This window comes from Natator depressus, chromosome 1 (genome assembly GCF_965152275.1).
Source record: "Natator depressus isolate rNatDep1 chromosome 1, rNatDep2.hap1, whole genome shotgun sequence".
Classification (NCBI taxonomy): domain Eukaryota; kingdom Metazoa; phylum Chordata; order Testudines; family Cheloniidae; genus Natator; species Natator depressus.
Window position 1 is genome coordinate 259700326 of NC_134234.1, and position 16877 is coordinate 259717202.

The 16877-nt window shown below is 41.5% G+C and overlaps 1 protein-coding gene across 1 annotated transcript in view; it reads left to right on the plus strand.

The window, feature by feature from the left end:
* The window catches only part of PLBD1 (phospholipase B domain containing 1), a 53040-nt gene that overhangs the window by 10197 nt on the left and 25966 nt on the right, over window positions 1-16877 (plus strand). The window contains 3 exon segments of the mRNA XM_074950416.1: window positions 9225-9444; window positions 13021-13104; window positions 14676-14814. Coding sequence (XP_074806517.1) covers window positions 9225-9444; window positions 13021-13104; window positions 14676-14814 — 443 coding nt within the window.

Sequence of the window (16877 nt, forward strand, 5' to 3'; positions counted from 1 at the left end):
GTGGGTTTTTTGGGGGGGGGTGGTGAGAAAACCTGGATTTGTGCTGGAAATGGCCCACCTTGATTTTCATGCACGTTGTAAGGAGAGTTTGTGTGTGTGGTTTTTGGAGGGGGGTGAGGGGGTGAGAACCTGGATTCCTGCAGGAAATGGCCCACCTTGATTATCATACACATTGTGAAGAGAGTGCTCACTTTGGATGGGCTATTACCAGCAAGAGAGTGAGTTTGTCTGTGGGGGGGCGGAGGGTGAGAAAACCTGGATTTGTGCTGGAAATGGCCCATCTTGATGATCACTTTAGATAAGCTATTACCAGCAGGAGAGTGGGGTGGGAAGAGGTATTGTTTCATGGTGTCTGTGTATATAATAATGTATTCTGCAATTTCCACAGTATGCATCCGATGAAGTGAGCTGTAGCTCACGAAAGCTCATGCTCAAATAAATTGGTTAGTCTCTAAGGTGCCACAAGTACTCCTTTTCTTTTTGCGAATACAGACTAACACGGCTGTTACTCTGAAACCTTTGTACCAGTGTGGCCCAGAATGGAGCCATGGATTACAAGAAGGGAGGGCGTAAAGTAAAATAATGCATCTTGCAATTTTGAAGCACCTCTGCACAGACTGTTTCTCCACCTTAGTTTAACTGGTCGTGAGTCAGGATCAGGTTTTACTTCAACGTGTTTTTTTTTTTTTTTTTTTTTTTTTAAAGGCAAAACAGCAAACAGTTGGCTCGCTTCAAGGAAGAGAACACCTTGCAACATGCAAATCCTTATATTACTAAATTAATCCTTCTGTGTAAGAACAATAATTAACTTCTCTACTTGTTCTTAGTTGCTTCCCATTTATTCACTAGGTTAAGGAGGAATAGAGTACTTGCTGTCCTCTCCTCCCAGTTTTCCAATTCCTCCTCTTTGTATCCCTGTTCTTATACGCTCCTCGTTAATGCCTGTCCTCCCTACTGAAGCACAGAGCACAGACCCCATCACATAAGCTCTTTATATTATAAATCTTTACAAGTTCTCCTCTAACTCTTCCTCTCTATCCCTGGAAAAAACAAACAAAAAACAAACTCAAACACTGAAAGATTCTACTCTTCAGCAAGGCCAACAAAATACATATATACATTTGGAGTTTGTTGGCCAACTCATTTTGGAGATATGATGAGTCAAAACAGTTTTGAAAAATTTCTCATCCCTGGGTAAAAATGGTTCTGGGTTGTGACATTCCGGGTATTAGCTTCTTTGAGTAAGATGAGCTTTGCGGAGCAGGCTGGAAGTCAGACTTATAATTGGAAGCTAGCTTCTACCTTAGTGATGGAGATGCTAGTGCTGCTCTGTAGTGGACCTGTTGCACCATCTGTTTTCAGGGGAATCTGGATTGTACCACTATTTATTAACTCTTGTTCTCTCCCCCTTCCTTACCCTTCACTCCTACATGGTCAGTTTTTGTGAACTCAGCTTGCAGCAGGATGGATAAAAATCAATGATTTTTAAAAAAAAAATTTAAAAATCGGATTTTTATTTAAGTAGGATTTTTTGATAAAATGATTTTTGAGGAAAAAACCTATCTAAAGATAAAGATATATTATAGCTCAAAGATATCTCATCATGGAATAAAGATTATAAATTCAAATTCTATAGTATGAGACAATATATTAATGTAATGTTTAAGAAAAGTTTTGTAAATGAGTTCCAATAGTTCATGGATTAGGCACCCGATTTTATGAGGTTCCAGGGGCTTCTGTATAGATTTAGGTTAATCTTTCTATCTGCTCAATGGGACTCAGTGTTCAGTCTAGAAGATACCATCAGAGATGCTTAGTTTTGCAGTTCTCAAACTGGATTTGTGTCTCCAGAGATAACATGCTTGTTAACAGCTAAAATGTTTTTAAATAAATAATATGTAGAGATGAGAAATAACAGACCTCAACCCTGTCCCTCTGCAAATTTGTGTACACAGAGTCAATCCCTTACCTCTCTCTAAAAGTGCAAAGTTTCAAAAAGTTCAATGAATAGAAGATTATTGGGGGCGGAATAGATCTGGACAAGGAGAATAAGTCTGGAGATAAATGTGAGAAGGGAGGGACAGTCAGTAGAAACAAAAGTGAAACTGTTTGAGCAGCATATTCCAGAAGTCTTGAGGTCTTTCTGACTGTAGCCTTCACTGATTTGAGATCTATCATACCATTCTCTCACTAGAAGGGAAAACCTATAATGGCAGCAGGCCGTAAAAGAGACCCAGTTTGGGAATATTTTAATGAAGTTCCTCTACCTGTGGGTAAGACAGGCATGCGTGCAAAATGCAAACAGTGCAACAAAGAAATGCAAGGCCCAGTTGCCCGAATGAAACAACATCATGAGAAGTGTTCCTTCTCAGGAGGAAGCTGCGTTGAAGATGATGAAAGAAACATGTCTGAACATGCAGGATCTTCACGTTGGTAAACTTTTTTATTTCATACTTCTTTCTTAAGGACTGCCTGTCTTCCTTCTGGACTATTCTTGAATTCTCACGTTTGAGCAAAAAATATAGTTGTTACTCTATGGTATTATCATTTTAGATGCAGTTGTGATAAAAAATAAATAGTTGAAATAGGCAGATCTTCCTTTTACAATTTCACCTTTAAAGTAGTACTGAGTCTCTGTGAATGCAATGAGTAATACTAAATGAGCAGTATGGTAATAATAATTAAATAACAGCACTGACTTATTTTGTTTAGGAGAACCCATCCTCAACATACAGGATTCTGAAGACTGTCCACCTTCAAGATCACCATCATTTTCTATAGTTTCAGAGTTATCTGCCAATGATAGTCTTTCAGTCACATCATGTATGTCACATAGCCACAGTATATCACCTGCAGCAAAAAGAAAAGAAAATCTCCATCATCCAGAAACAACCACATATAAATTTGTGATAAGAACCAGCAGATTACAGAAAGAGGTAATTGATGAAAAAATTGCCTGGTTTGTTTATGCAACCAACTCTCCTTTCTGTATGATTGACAACCCACACTTTATTAACATGGTTCAGTCATTAAGACCAGGATACAGTCCACCCAACAGAGCAGATGTCGCAGGCAAATTGCTGGATAAAGTGTATGAAAAAGGAAGTGAGCAGTGTGCAAAAGGTCTAGAGGGTGAAATTGTTAACCTGAGTCTTGAGGGGTGGAGAGCAATGTCCACAATGATCCTGTTGTATGTGCTTGTGTGACAACAGAAGAAGGGAATGTCTTCCTTACAGAAACAATTGATACATCAGGAAATGCACACACAACAGAATACTTACAAGAAGTAGCAGTAAAAGCTATAAACTGTGGAAAAAAATTCAAATGTCTAGTATGCAGCTTGGTCACAGACAATGCTGCAAATGTATCCAAGATGAGAAGAAATTATTTAGAAGAGAGTGAGGAAAGTCCCAAGCTAATAACATACGGTTGCAGTGCTCATTTGGTGAACCTCCTAGCCAAAGACTTCAGTGTTCCAGAAATAAAGGCTAATGTTGTTGAAATTGCAAAATATTTCCGTAACAACCACTTTTCAGCAGCTGCTCTGAAAAAAGTGGGAGGAACCAAGCTAACTCTTCCACAAGATGTGTGATGGAACTCAGTAGTGGACTGTTTTGAGCACTATATCAAGAACTGGCCTAATCTGATGACAGTTTGCGAACAAAAACATGAAAAAATAGATGGCACTGTCACAGCCAAAGTTCTTAACATTGGGCTTAAGAGAAATGTGGAACACATGCTGAATACCTTGAAGCCTATTTCTGTAGCCTTGAACAAAATGCAGGGCAATAGCTGTTTTATTGAAGACGCTGTTGAAATTTGGAAGGAACTGAGTGAGATCTTAAAAAGAGAAATATGCAATGATGAAGTTAAATTACAAGCATTAAAAAATGAATGGGACAAGCACTACTTCCAGCTCATTTTCTTACAAATATTCTCAGTACTTGGTACCAGGGTCAAACCTTAACCGCTGAAGAAGAGGAGTTGGCTATGACATGGACATCCAGCAGTCATCCCTACATAATGCCAACTATAATAAACTTCAGAGCTCAGGGTGAACCACTCAAGAAATATGTTTGCTGCTGATATTTTAAAGAAAGTCACACTAGTGAACTGGTGGAAGTCACTGAAGCACTTGGATTCAGAGACTGTTGAAGTGATAATCTCACTTTTAACAGCAGTAGCTTCTTCTGCTGGTGTAGAAAGAATATTTTCTTCCTTTGGACTAATTCATTCCAAATTGAGAAATCGTTTGGGACCTGAAAAAGCAGGAAAGCTTATTTTTCTTTTCCAGATTATGAACAAACAGGAAAATGAAGGTGAAAACGACTGGGTTAGCTGCAGAAGCCAATATTTTAAGTTTCTCATGTTGACCTGGCTGACAGAATCAATTTAATTTTTGATTTTTTAAAAAATATATTTCATTTTATTATTTTAGTTAAAAACAAGTTTAACAAAAACAAACCTGATTTTAAAAAACTTGAATGTTTAACTAAATTAAAAAAATCATATGCTTGTTTTGTTAAAATATTATATGTTTGCTGTTGAAGAAAACCATCTAGAATACATAATGTTGTTGTTTTAGTTAAATAAAATAATTTAAATGTCTGTCTGGTGATGTTCTCCTCCTAATACAGCATGTCAAGAAAATCTGCCAAATATTAATGATTAACCTGTTGAATTGGAGATAGTTCACCTCCCACTGATTTCATAAATATCTGCTTCAATTACCTTTGGTAAATGAAATAACCAATCATTCATTTTCTGATATAGCTGTAAAACGAATATGAAAAGTTTTCAAAATAAATCACTTTAAAAATGTACCTTCTAAAAATGAAACCTACATCTACCTCTGAGTTGTGAAGAATATGTATTAAGGTTATAACAACCAACAAGAAAGCACTTTTATGTAGAAATCCATGATTAAATTGAGTCTTCCCAACTAGTGATTTAAATAATGATTTAAATCAATTTGATTTAAATCAAATCCACCCTGGCTTGCAGGGATTGTTTGTAACTCTTTTCAGCACTACCTGCTTACCAGCCTGATGAAACCAGCTCTTATTTGTTCAGCTTTTGGTCGTTCAGCCCGAGTGAGTCTCACATGACAATGGGATTTCAGTTTCTCCTAAACCTAGAGCAGTACAGATACATTATGCATTACTGGATGATAACTAAGGAGGTTTAACCTTTCTTCTCTGCCATATGTGCTTGAAGAAATGTCAAGTCTTTCATGTCTCAAAGCACCCTTTATTTAGCTTCCATCCACACTAGTCAAGCAACACCTTTTAAAACATCTGCTCCAACTGCCATTTGGGAGGGAGTACTGGAGTGGTTCCCTTCCCAAATATACATGTTTGCATTTTGTTTGTGTTACACTCAAAGTACCTGATATCCACAGAACTCCTATAACACTGAGTCTGGAAAAAGAGAAATGTAGTTCACTGGTAAATAATAACCAGAGCTAGACTTTAAATTTTGATTCAAGAGAGCTGTACCTCTTATGTAGCTGAGTATTATGAACACTGACATGATTAGAAACAGTTACTGCTCTGCCTCTGAACACTAGACTAGCCAATAAAGTGTTTCTGACTGTAAAGTTACCACCTTTCAAAGTAATAAACACTGAAATAAAAAGAATGAAAACTGCCTTAAAGCAACTGAGTTACCACCGTATCAGAAGTGCTTGAGCAAGAGCTTAGCAACTCAGAAAATAGTTTTTTTTAATTGAAAAACTTCATAGCTTATGATGGAAAAAAATTACTTCTTAACAGGGTATTTTAGGGCACTGAGCAAAATGGGTGCATTTTATTTGAAATCAAGCTAGGTATCCAATCATGAATGCCATTACATACTGCCTTTGCAAAGCATTAGATATTGTGCTGATACTCATATCTTAGCTGTTTATATGGTGCCAGTCGTCATAGTATGAAAGCTAAATATGGTGAGATTCTCATGGTTGTCCATGCTGCATTCAGCTCTCTGCTTGGCAGGTTTCCTTAGTGTGTTTCTTTTATTTTTCTCTCCTCTGTTTTTCCTTGTCTTCAGTTCTTGCAGGAAACCTTTTGCACAAAGGTGAGTCATGTATTTTGTTCTGAAAATTCAGCCTTGGGCTTAGTCTTATCTCTTCTAGAATAAAGTTCCATGGTCAGTAGCCTTTAACCAAATATGCCTTGTCTCTAGCTCTTGCAAGTTTTGTCCTTGGCACCATTAGCTGTATTGTCCTAGAGGAATGTAGGCAGTGTTGCCCACTCTCACATATTTATCATAAGAAACACAAATTTGGCCCTTGCTGGAGCCAGTCTTACCCATGACGTGAGAGGCTCATCCTTCAAGTGATTTTTTTCAGGCTGTCTGGAGAAAATCCCGTTTGATAGGTTGCCTTCCCCCATGTCCTCACCTCCTGGGGAGTTTGTTTGTTTGTATAGTCACTCAATCACAACTGCGGTAGGAGACTTGCAGAACACTTCTTCTCTCCTCAAGAGCCAAGAAGGTTTTGGAGGAGGGAAAGAGAGCAGCCAATACTATTTTCTCAAGAGAGGAAGGGGAGGAGAGAACAAAAATTACCCAGCAGCTCAGGGTGTCCCTGTCCCACCCTTCTTTCGAAAAATGGGTCAGTCTTCTCTCTGCTCCTCTATCCTCCCCTTTCCTCTTCTATAATGCTGCCATACCAGGCCTGGGATGGAGGAGGAGGAGAAGGCCCTCTTGGAGCTGCCCTCTCCCAAGGCCTGTGAGAGGGGTGTTTGTGAAGATCTTCTGAAGCTGCCTAGGCCCGGTGTGTTGTGAAGATCCAATGGAGCTGCCCCTCCTCCCAGGTGTGTGTGTTTGCGCGCCTCTCTCTCTCTCCCTCTGGAGCTTTTCCTCCGACTAGGTCTAGATGGGGATGAAGAACCTACACAGGAGGAGCAGAGGTGTGCTGGGAGTAAGGGGCACATATAGGGTTGCGAGGCAAGAGGTGCGCAGAATTGTTGTGTGGCTGGGTGTGTGGAGTTGATGTGTAACTGGGATAAGTGTGAGGGCTGGGGATTTGTCACAAAATAAGTTGTTTTGGGGTTGGGAATGCAACGTTGATGTGCGGGCTGGGACATAAAATTACTTGTGATGGCCAAAATTGTATTTCTCACTGTAAATTGGCAATGTGAATTGACACATGTATTGGAGGCAGACAGGGGAAGTTAAAGTCAGAAGACAGCTCAGTAATCGTTAAAATTAAAAAAAAAACAACCACCACCACCTTACAATTTGAGACAATCTCATAATTTTGGGGGTTCTGACTCCTGATTTTTTAACTTTTGGTGTTTGCAGTACTATGCAGGTGTCTTGATGGGTTGTGAATGGAGACCTGATGTTACCAGGTCCCATGTCACTGAGGGCTGAAAGATGAAGGTTGGGATTTTCAAAAGTATTCAGCATTGGTCTTTTGCCATTGACTTCCTACCAGAGCAGAGTTAGGCTAACTGAGCACTTTTTCAAAATGCCAGCTGAGGACTAGGATTTTGAATTGGTAGAATAAGTGAATAGGGACAGGTCATGGAACAGCAGAGTGATGTGCTCTTGGCATCTTTTCCTGTATTCTGTACAGTTGAGTTTCTGTGCTGCCTTCACCTTCAGCCTCTGATCCAGCGATTTAGAATAGGCCAGTCTCTAGGTGACGAATACATGGATTGCTGGGGGCACATCTTCATCAGTGGGAAAGTGCATTGATTATATAAGTTTTGTGGGAAGCTGGATGTAACCATCATCCTCCTTTCAGTCTTGTGCCTTGAAGAAATTGTACTGAGAAACATCCATGTATTTGTATACAAGACAAGACTGAACTTGATGTTGAAATTTGAGGAGACCATCAGTCTAACTTAAGTGCATTGCTGTTTTAGCAAGATTGCTGTTTTACTTAATGTGATTTTCAAAATGCTAAAGGAAATAAGCTTGTGTTTTTGTCAGGATTCTCTAGAAAAGCAAGATGAAATCTCAAGTTCTAGGGAGCCAGTGTCATAATCAAGGTGGGCCATTTCCAGCACAAATCCAGGGTTTAACAAGAACGTCGGGGGGGGGGGGGGTGTTAGGAAAAAACAAGGGGAAATAGGGGAAATATTTCCCCTTGTTTTTTCCTACCCCCCCCCAACCCCCCAGACGTTCTTGTTAAACCCTGGATTTGTGCTGGAAATGGCCCAACTTGATTATCATATACATTGTAAGGAGAGTGATCACTTTAGATAAGCTATTGCCAGCAGGAGAGTGGGGTCGGGGGAGGTATTTTTTCATGCTTTGTGTGTATAAAAGATCTTCTACACTTTCCACAGTATGCATCCGATGAAGTGAGCTGTAGCTCATGAAAGCTTATGCTCAGATAAATTGGTTAGTCTCTAAGGTGCCACAAGTACGCCTTTTCTTTTTGCGAATACAGACTAACATGGCTGTTACTCTGAAACCTCTCTTTGTAGAATTTCTTCTGGGTCAGGTATGGGAGCATCTTCTTTTCTATATCAGGACTCAACTGTGGCTGATGCTATGTGTTGAAAAGATTGTGGACATAGTTTCCTGCAAGTGATATAGCACATGGTCACTAGCTTTTTAGAGGTTAGTCTTAATACAGTCACAGTGTGTGCAGCTAATGTAGTATGTTTCTATCTTTGGAAAGGCAGTAGGAGAGTTTGCTGTAGTGTAAAATGTGTTAACTTTAATTGAGCGAGTACTGGGTGGAGCGTTTTGTTTAAAAAAAAAAAGTCAGTATAATTGTTTTGAAATGTGCCAGAATTTCAGTCCTGGAAACTGAGGATGTCCACAGGTCCAATGTGAGACAGGAAGTGGCTCTACGTGCTTTTCCACGTCTCTGCCCTGCCAATGAACTGGACCTTAGCTCTGTTCCTCAGGGGCCATCTCGAGGCCTGAGTAGGTAGTCTGGTTTTTGTAGCTTTTCATTTTTTTCACCCTTTAAGATTGTGAACAGAAGTATCAGATATGGTGAACCAACCAGTCTGTCCAGTTGTCTGTTACTTAAGTGAGCAAACAGGCATCTGATGATGATTATTCTAGGTCATTAATTATAGATTGAAACTAGTGACCTAGAATTGGTTGGCTGCATAAACTTCACTACCAATTGTCTCATCCATCTAGTTCTCTATGAGGGATAGGATATTGCAGTGGAATGAGGTCCCCACACGTCTTATAGCTGGAGATATGTAATACAACCTTCTAACTTTCTCCTCCTTGGCTTTTGCTTGCAGAAATCCGCTATGCAACTGTATATTGGATGAAAACTGAGAAAACAATCCAGGTCAAAGATATATTGGACAGAAATGGAGATGCCTATGGCTTTTACAATGACACCATACAATCAACAGGGTGGGGGATTCTGGAGATCAGAGCAGGCTATGGGAGTCAGTCCATAGGCAATGAACGCCTCATGTATGCAGCTGGCTTTTTGGAGGGCTATCTCACAGCTCCGTAAGTACCTTTCAAGTTAGCTTACTCTGTAAGTACCTAATTTCAGTGCATGATACTGCCAGCTATTTCTTCAGGTCTCTTTTCTCCCTCTCTATTTTGATGCATATAAGTTAACTATAAGTGTGGCAGTTCAAATATTTGTTACAATATAATACTTATCACCTTTCATTCAAAGATTTCAAAGTTTGTTTTTTAACAGAGAGTCTCACAACAGCCTGGAGAGAGAGATGAGTATTAAACCCATTTTACTGATGAGGAATTGAACCACAGAGATTAAGTAACTTTTCTAAAATTCAACAATTGGAATGCAAGCCCGGAGTCCTGTCTCACATTTCCCCCAAGTAGATCACAAATGGATGAATTAGTCATTCTTGAAAAATAGCTCTTATGGAGGGATACGTACATCTTCCCTTCCTTTCCTTGCTCAAATGCTGAAAGAACCCGAGTTAACATAAGGCAGTTGTTCTCCCTTGGGACACGTGCATAAGTCTTCCATGTTGAAATCTGGAAACAAATGGGGGCATCTCAAGCTTCCCCATCTAACTGCCTGCCACATTCATCTCTGTGCATTTGGAAGGTCTGTTCTCCAAGAGCCAGCATTGTCTGAATTTTCTCCCATAAGAGATAAGTAAGTCTCTTTATGCCCTTGTTCTCTCCTTTTGCACACAGCTGTGACCATCCAGCTTAAGTATCGCTTTAAAGACTCTCCTCGTCTGATAACAGCAAGTGGAAAGCATAACAGTCTGTTCCAAGATGCTGAAGGCTTTACTTGCATCAACAACTGCTCAGCTGTCAGGCATCAGGCTACAGCAAAGCTATCTAAATAGACTGGCATGCTCTATTTCACTAAGGAGCACATAGAACTTCCCTATGTTTCAGAAAACTTATGAAAAAAATGTATGATGAAATAAATTAAGAGGTGCTGATGCTCTTCTACTAGATCTTATCCTTTACCACATAGACTAAGAAAGTATGTGTCCTGTTGTGCTTTTTTTTTTAACTTGTAAAAACAAAATGACTTGCAAATAAAGGAAAATCACCACTTCATCCCCCCTATCCCCCACACACCCCTCCACTCTTAAAAGGAAATAATTTGGCTATTCCTGTGTTCATTTAGTACCCTGGACACTGATTAAAATGAGGACAATTTTTTTTTAGCATTGCTCCCAAAAACTGCATTGCCTGGTACTATAAGGAGGGAGGGGGAAAATAGTTTATTTTATAATTGCTTTTGGATTTTCAAAATTCACAGTTCAAATCTGGTAGACACTACCTGTTAAATTCCTTAATACTAACTAGTTGTATTCAGACTGGGATGCAATCTGTATTGCTTGTACTAGAAATGGCTCTCAGTTCTTTCAAGTACCCTTGTTTTATACATGAACTGAGAATTATTGGCCCAGATTTTCAAAAGCAGGTGCCTGAAGCTAGGCACCTAAATCCATGTTTAGGCAGCTAAATCAATGTCCTGACTTTCAGAGGCACTGAGTGTCACAGTTACAGGGCTGGCTGCACCTCGGATCCCTTCTCTGGTCTCTGAGTGCACCCCCACAGGTAATAGCCCTCATGTCCTTACCTTTTCCAGGGTGGAATCCTGCAATGCTCACTTAGATGGGGCCCTGGGTTACAGTATCTGTGGATCAGCTGCACTTACCCCTGCAGACCTGACTGGGTTTGGGTCTCGTCGTACTTCCTTTCAGTGGCAGACAGAAATAAAATTGAAAGGAGTACTAGGCCTCATTTTGCTCAGCCAATTACAGAGCAACTCCAAATCCATCACACTGAGCCCCTTCGTTTCTCATGTACTTCAATGGAACATGATAGGTCCCAGAGAGCTAACTTTAAACTTGAAATATCATTGGTCAAACATCACTCTGGTATGATCTCACCCAGCCTGCATCCTGTCAGTGATGCTCCTCTTGATTTAAAGAGGTAAACTGAAATTCTCCTTTGGCGTGTACCTTGAGATTCTCAGTCCGGTTTCATAACTGCCTTACATTTTGTCCTAGGTAGAACAGAAAAGCTTAAACTTAATCTAATGAGCTGATTACTGCTTGAGTATGACACCATTATAAAGCATGAAGGACTTAAACGTTTCATTTAATATCACAAGGCAATTAAAAAAAAAATCACTTGAGTCCCTGAACTCCTTCCTCCCTTCTGTCTGATCTCTGATTTGTACAAGGAAGCGGGGCCTCTCAAGAAGCTACAAGTCCCTGATTCTGCACTGGCTTGGTCAGTGAGCAGCCTAGAGATGCCACTGGTGTAAAGTGTGCCCTCTGTTGCTGGACATTCACTGGGTGTGGCAGATAGAAGTGTTTGTCGGGGGGCTGGTTACAACTCCTTGATTGCCTGCCTTGGCCCAAGCACTTATTAGAACAACCTGGGAGCTTCTCTAACTTGCTTATCTGGCTATCATCCCCAAGGGAGCATCTGCCAGATGGAGTGTACTGCACTCTGGCCATTCCCCTTCCCTGTCCCCAGCGTGCCCCCTCTGCTGGGGTCTGAGGGGGAGGACTATGTAGGGGCCCACTCTGCAGGTTCTGTGCCTGCTGTGGGAATCCCCAGAAGGGGAGTCATGGTGAGTCTCTCCTTCCTTTGTGCTGCCTGAGTGGTACAGTGGGAGCAAAGCAGAGATGAGAGTTTTCTGCTTACATGGGACTTAAGTGGTACATAGGCCCTCTGCAGAGGAATGCATTTCACCCTCAGATAGGAACTGGGAATAAGGCCTGCGGATCTTGCAAACCTATTCGTCCCAATGAGGGTTGCCCTTACGGTGAAATGACCTAGGATTGTTGCAGACTTTAACAGAAAGAAGTCTGGCCTTGTGACAAGTGCTCAGCATGATCATATGCAACCCAGGTTGGTCCTGATGTATTGCTCTCAATGCTAGGCGGGAGCTCCCTACACAGATGAGTGGCTTAGTTCTGCTCACTCTGGATCCCAGCAAAGCTCCTGGCAATTCCCATCCATTCCTCTTTCTCTTCCTCAAAACAGTAAGGCCAGAGAGAGTCTTTAGTGCTCTGGAAGTGTGCAGGACCCCTTTTTCCCTCTTTAAATATACATTTTTTGCATAGATATTTAGCTAATCCGTTGAGGAAGAAACACTTGGTTAATTGGTAAGTAAAACACTGTTAGATATCAGTTGAGTTTTTCACAAGCTATCAAATCAGCATCCACCTGAATGCTTTCTTGATCCCAAATGGGATCATCTTCCAGTAAACCATATGTGTCATACTTTCAGTTAACATGTGAGGACATCCAAGATGCTACTGACCTAAAGCATGCTGGAAAACAGAAGTTTCATTATAGAGATACTTTAATCTCACTCTCTCATCTTTTTCCATTGTAAGACAGTTTGAGTGGTTGGTGAGCTATGCCATTTATACTCTGAAAAGTCTCTTCTTATTACATGCATCATAGTTTGTCTTGCACCAGAGATGCAAAGCTAATACTGTGATAAAGAAACAGCTGACTTGCAAACTATGCTGCTTATCTGTTACTATTCATGAAACCAGAATTGAAAGAAATGAAGGAAAAATGGCAGAAAATAACTTTTGACACTTATTCTTTCAGGCGTATGTATGACCATACTTCAAACCTGTATCCACAACTAATTAAGAATCCCACCATTCTAAGCAGCATTCAGGAGTTTATGGGGTATGTACTGAGTTACTAGAAATGTGATTCTTGCATTCATGGCTTAGAAATAAAAGAATGATGGAATCCTCAGGTCTTTCAGCAGAGTTTGTTGATCTTGTTTGTGTGCTAAAGAGGAAGTAGAGGCTCCTTCTGTTATTATTATATACCTAACAAGAATAAGAAGTGCAAACATATATTAAGAAGGGAATATGCCCTGTTCCCTATTCTGTTCCTTCAAAGAGGCATTTGAACTTGCACAAACAGGTTTAATTGATGCCAACTAATTCACAAGCTTACTGTATTCAGTTACTTTATGGACAAGCTTGTGTACTGAATACCACATTGGACTATCTCTTGGCACCTGTAATTTTTCCTATATAATTCCCACTGTAGACATTTGTATAGTGTATATTCTATAAGGTCAAGTACATTGTATGTTAGTTACTAAGTGCTGGAATCTTTCACTTACACCTGTGAGAATCAGGAGTGACTTTGTTCAAGTCAATGGAGTTACACTAGTTTAAAACTGGTGCACATGAGAAGAGAACCAGGCTCTAAATTGGGTGGCTCAGCATTTGGCCTACCTTATTTATTTCCTTAGGTTCATGTGTTGATATAATTTCTATTTTCTTTCTTCGACTACAAATATTTCTGCAAAACCTCAGCCATTTCTGTAAGCTGTGCCTTTTGCCCATCTTTATGCTAGGAAGCGATGGCTCCATGGGTAGCATGCTTTCAGTAGTTCTGGATCCCACACTAGGACTTGTGCTTGTGGCTCATGCTGTTATTGCTGCACATATAAGTAGTGATCCCTCTCATAAGGTACTACATTAAAGGCATTTTTTTGGCCTGTTGAAGCAGAAGTTAAGGATCCCAATGCTTCCTTATACCCCTCTAACCACCAGCCTTTCCTCAATGAAAAAAATAGCAGGCAATCACTATGCCCTGGTAAACATTCCAGGCAAAGTTCTATGCTGCATCTCCAAAGAGACGCTGCACAGCAGGTGCAGCTCAGGGAGGTGGATGGGGGTGAAAGTGGCTTTATACCCACCATTGCATGGCCCAGACTATGGATTGCTGTGGGGATTGATCTGCTTTACAGCAACCTTTGCTGGGCTGCCTATAAGCTGCTATACAGTACAGAAAACCTGTAGGCCTGAGAGCTATGACCATGCCCCCAAATGTTCCCAGGATGCACACTATTCCTGAGCCTGTGGAGGGCGGGAATGGGGGCATCACAGAGCCGTTTATGTCAGCCCTACCTTGCGACAGCACCAAGGGAATTCGGTTGCAGTCATTTTACACTCCTGTATGCTTACCAGACTTGGGTAAAGGGGCCGGAGCAGGGGCCAGAATTTGGTCTGGCCTATTTTAACAAAACATGGTGTTTTATATTCTAAGCTCTGTCTGGGAGGTGGAGGGGGGAGGGAAGGGGAGAGACAGCTATGGCTGAGCAGCATTATCACAACTACATTTGTCCATGGTTAATCCACTCTATTATTTAGTTAATTATGGTGTAAAGTGTTGTTCTTTGTAGGATACATGGAATATAAAGAGTGCTCTGTAAAACCAAATTTTTTCCTTTGCAGGAAACAGGATCAATGGACCAGACAACAAATCAAAAATAATAAGGATGACCCCTTCTGGAGGCATGCTGGCTATGTTATTGCACAGCTGGATGGGCTGTACATGGGAGCCCAAGAATGGGCTAAGCACCACAAGCAAAGAGTAAGAATGATGAAGCTCTCTAAGTGATTCTAGGGGGAGGAGGGAAGGATAGGGTAATTCAAAGTCAAAGATGTAGAAGATATTTAAAGACAAGGGTCTCTGCTGACCTATTCAGCAAACAAAGCTTTCATTAACATTAGTGGATGTTCGGTATGGATGATGTAAAAAATCTTCAGTGCAGATCAGAGAAATTTTCCCTAAAACTAATTTGCAACTGTCTTCTTGAATGCTGGTGGGGAATGATTTTATAATGCACATTCAGATTGGAAGATTGCACTCTTAATTGGTTTCTGGGCAAATAATTCTTGGGTGTTCAAAGTGGCAAGAATATTGTGAATAAAAAACTGGGAGGTCACTAAAGCTTTCACCTTTATTTTCAAAGGTAACTTTAAAGCCCTGGATTTTTTTAAAAAAATTAGTCTTTCATTTTAGAGTGTGTGTGACAGTATTATGGCAGAGTTGTTTGTGATTCATATTAGAATTTGTATTGGAAGTATCATTTCAAAGATCCAGATCATCAGCTGGTGTAAAACAGTGTAGCTCCATGAACTTCAATAGAACTACAGTAATTTACAACGGCTAAGGATCTGTCCCAAAATGTCTAATGCATTTCACACAGTGAAAGTAAGGACTTCAGTAACTGACCTTTCAATCTTTGCCTAGGACTGCAAGGAAGAGGGAAGGTTGGGAGTGGTGAACTGCAAGGCAGAAATATTTAAAATAGCAAAGCCCTTTTTTTTTTTCTGTAGAATTTGCTTTGGGCCTTTATTGCAGGGAGAGGCCGGACAGTGAAAGAGAAAGAGACAGGGTCCGTTCAGAATAATGGAGAGAGACTTCTCTATAGGCCAGAATTGTTGAGATTCTGTTAAGAAAGCTTGACTCTCGGACAAGACTGCACAAGCTTTCATAACTAGGGCCCTACCAAATTCACGGCCACGAAAAACACGTCACGGACCGTGAAATCTGGTCTTTTGTGTGCTTTTATCCTATATTTTACAGATTTCACGGGGGAGACCAGCATTTCTCAAATTGGGGGTCCTGACCCAAAAGGGAGTTGCAGGAGGGTCACAAAGTTATTTTAGGGGGGTCTCAGTATTGCCACCCCTACTTCTGTGCTGCCTTCAGATCTGGGTGGCTGGAGAGGAGCAGCTGTTAGCCGGGCACCCAGCTCTGAAGACAGTGCCCTGCCAGCAGCAGTGCAGAAGTAAGGGTGGGAGCGGGGCGAGGCGGAGCGGGGTGGGGCGAGGCGGGGTGGGAGCTTGGGGGAAGGGGTGGAGTGCAGGCAGGGCCTGGGGCGGAGCAGGGGACGGAAGAGATGGGGCAGGGGTTTGGGGGAAGGGGTGGGGCGGAAAGGGGTGGAGTGGGGGTGGGGCCGGGGGGGGAGTGGGGGCCAAGCACCCCCTGGATAGAGGGGAAGTCGGCACCTATGGTGAATTTGGTAGGGCCCTGACTACACAGCATCCTTTGGACTTCAAAGGATTTGTTGCAGGAATCGATCAGTGTCTTGAGGCTCTCCCAGAATCCTGAAAACGAGATGCTAATTCCTGAGCAAATGGATTCATTGGAAGACTTTACACATGTAGGAGTATGCTTGTGATGTCCCCTTTTCTCCATCTCACCTCTCCCACTTTTCCCTAGGGGGATGCTTGTTCCAGGTTCTGGGTGGTCACGACTTAAAGCCAGATGCGGGATGTTCAAAAGCACTCAGCATTGGCCTAGTCCTGCTCCCATTGAAGTCATTTGGAATTTTACCACTGATTTCAGTGGGGGAAAGAGTTAGACCAGCACTGAGCGCTTTTGAAAATCCCATGTAGATAGTATACAAAGTATTGTGCTGATCCAGTCAGCAATGGTGTATGCATCATCACAATCACTTACCTTGTACACCGTGCCAAAAAACATGGCCCTTTTAAGTAGGTCACTGTGAAGGGCTCAGCTCACCTCTGGAGTTGCTCCTGGTGGTCGGGCATGGCAGCTCTCACCCTGTCTGGCACCCCCTGCCGACCGATGCTCTGGTCCTCTGGAGGTCAGCCTCTTCCTGGGATAATCCTACAGCCAGGTCA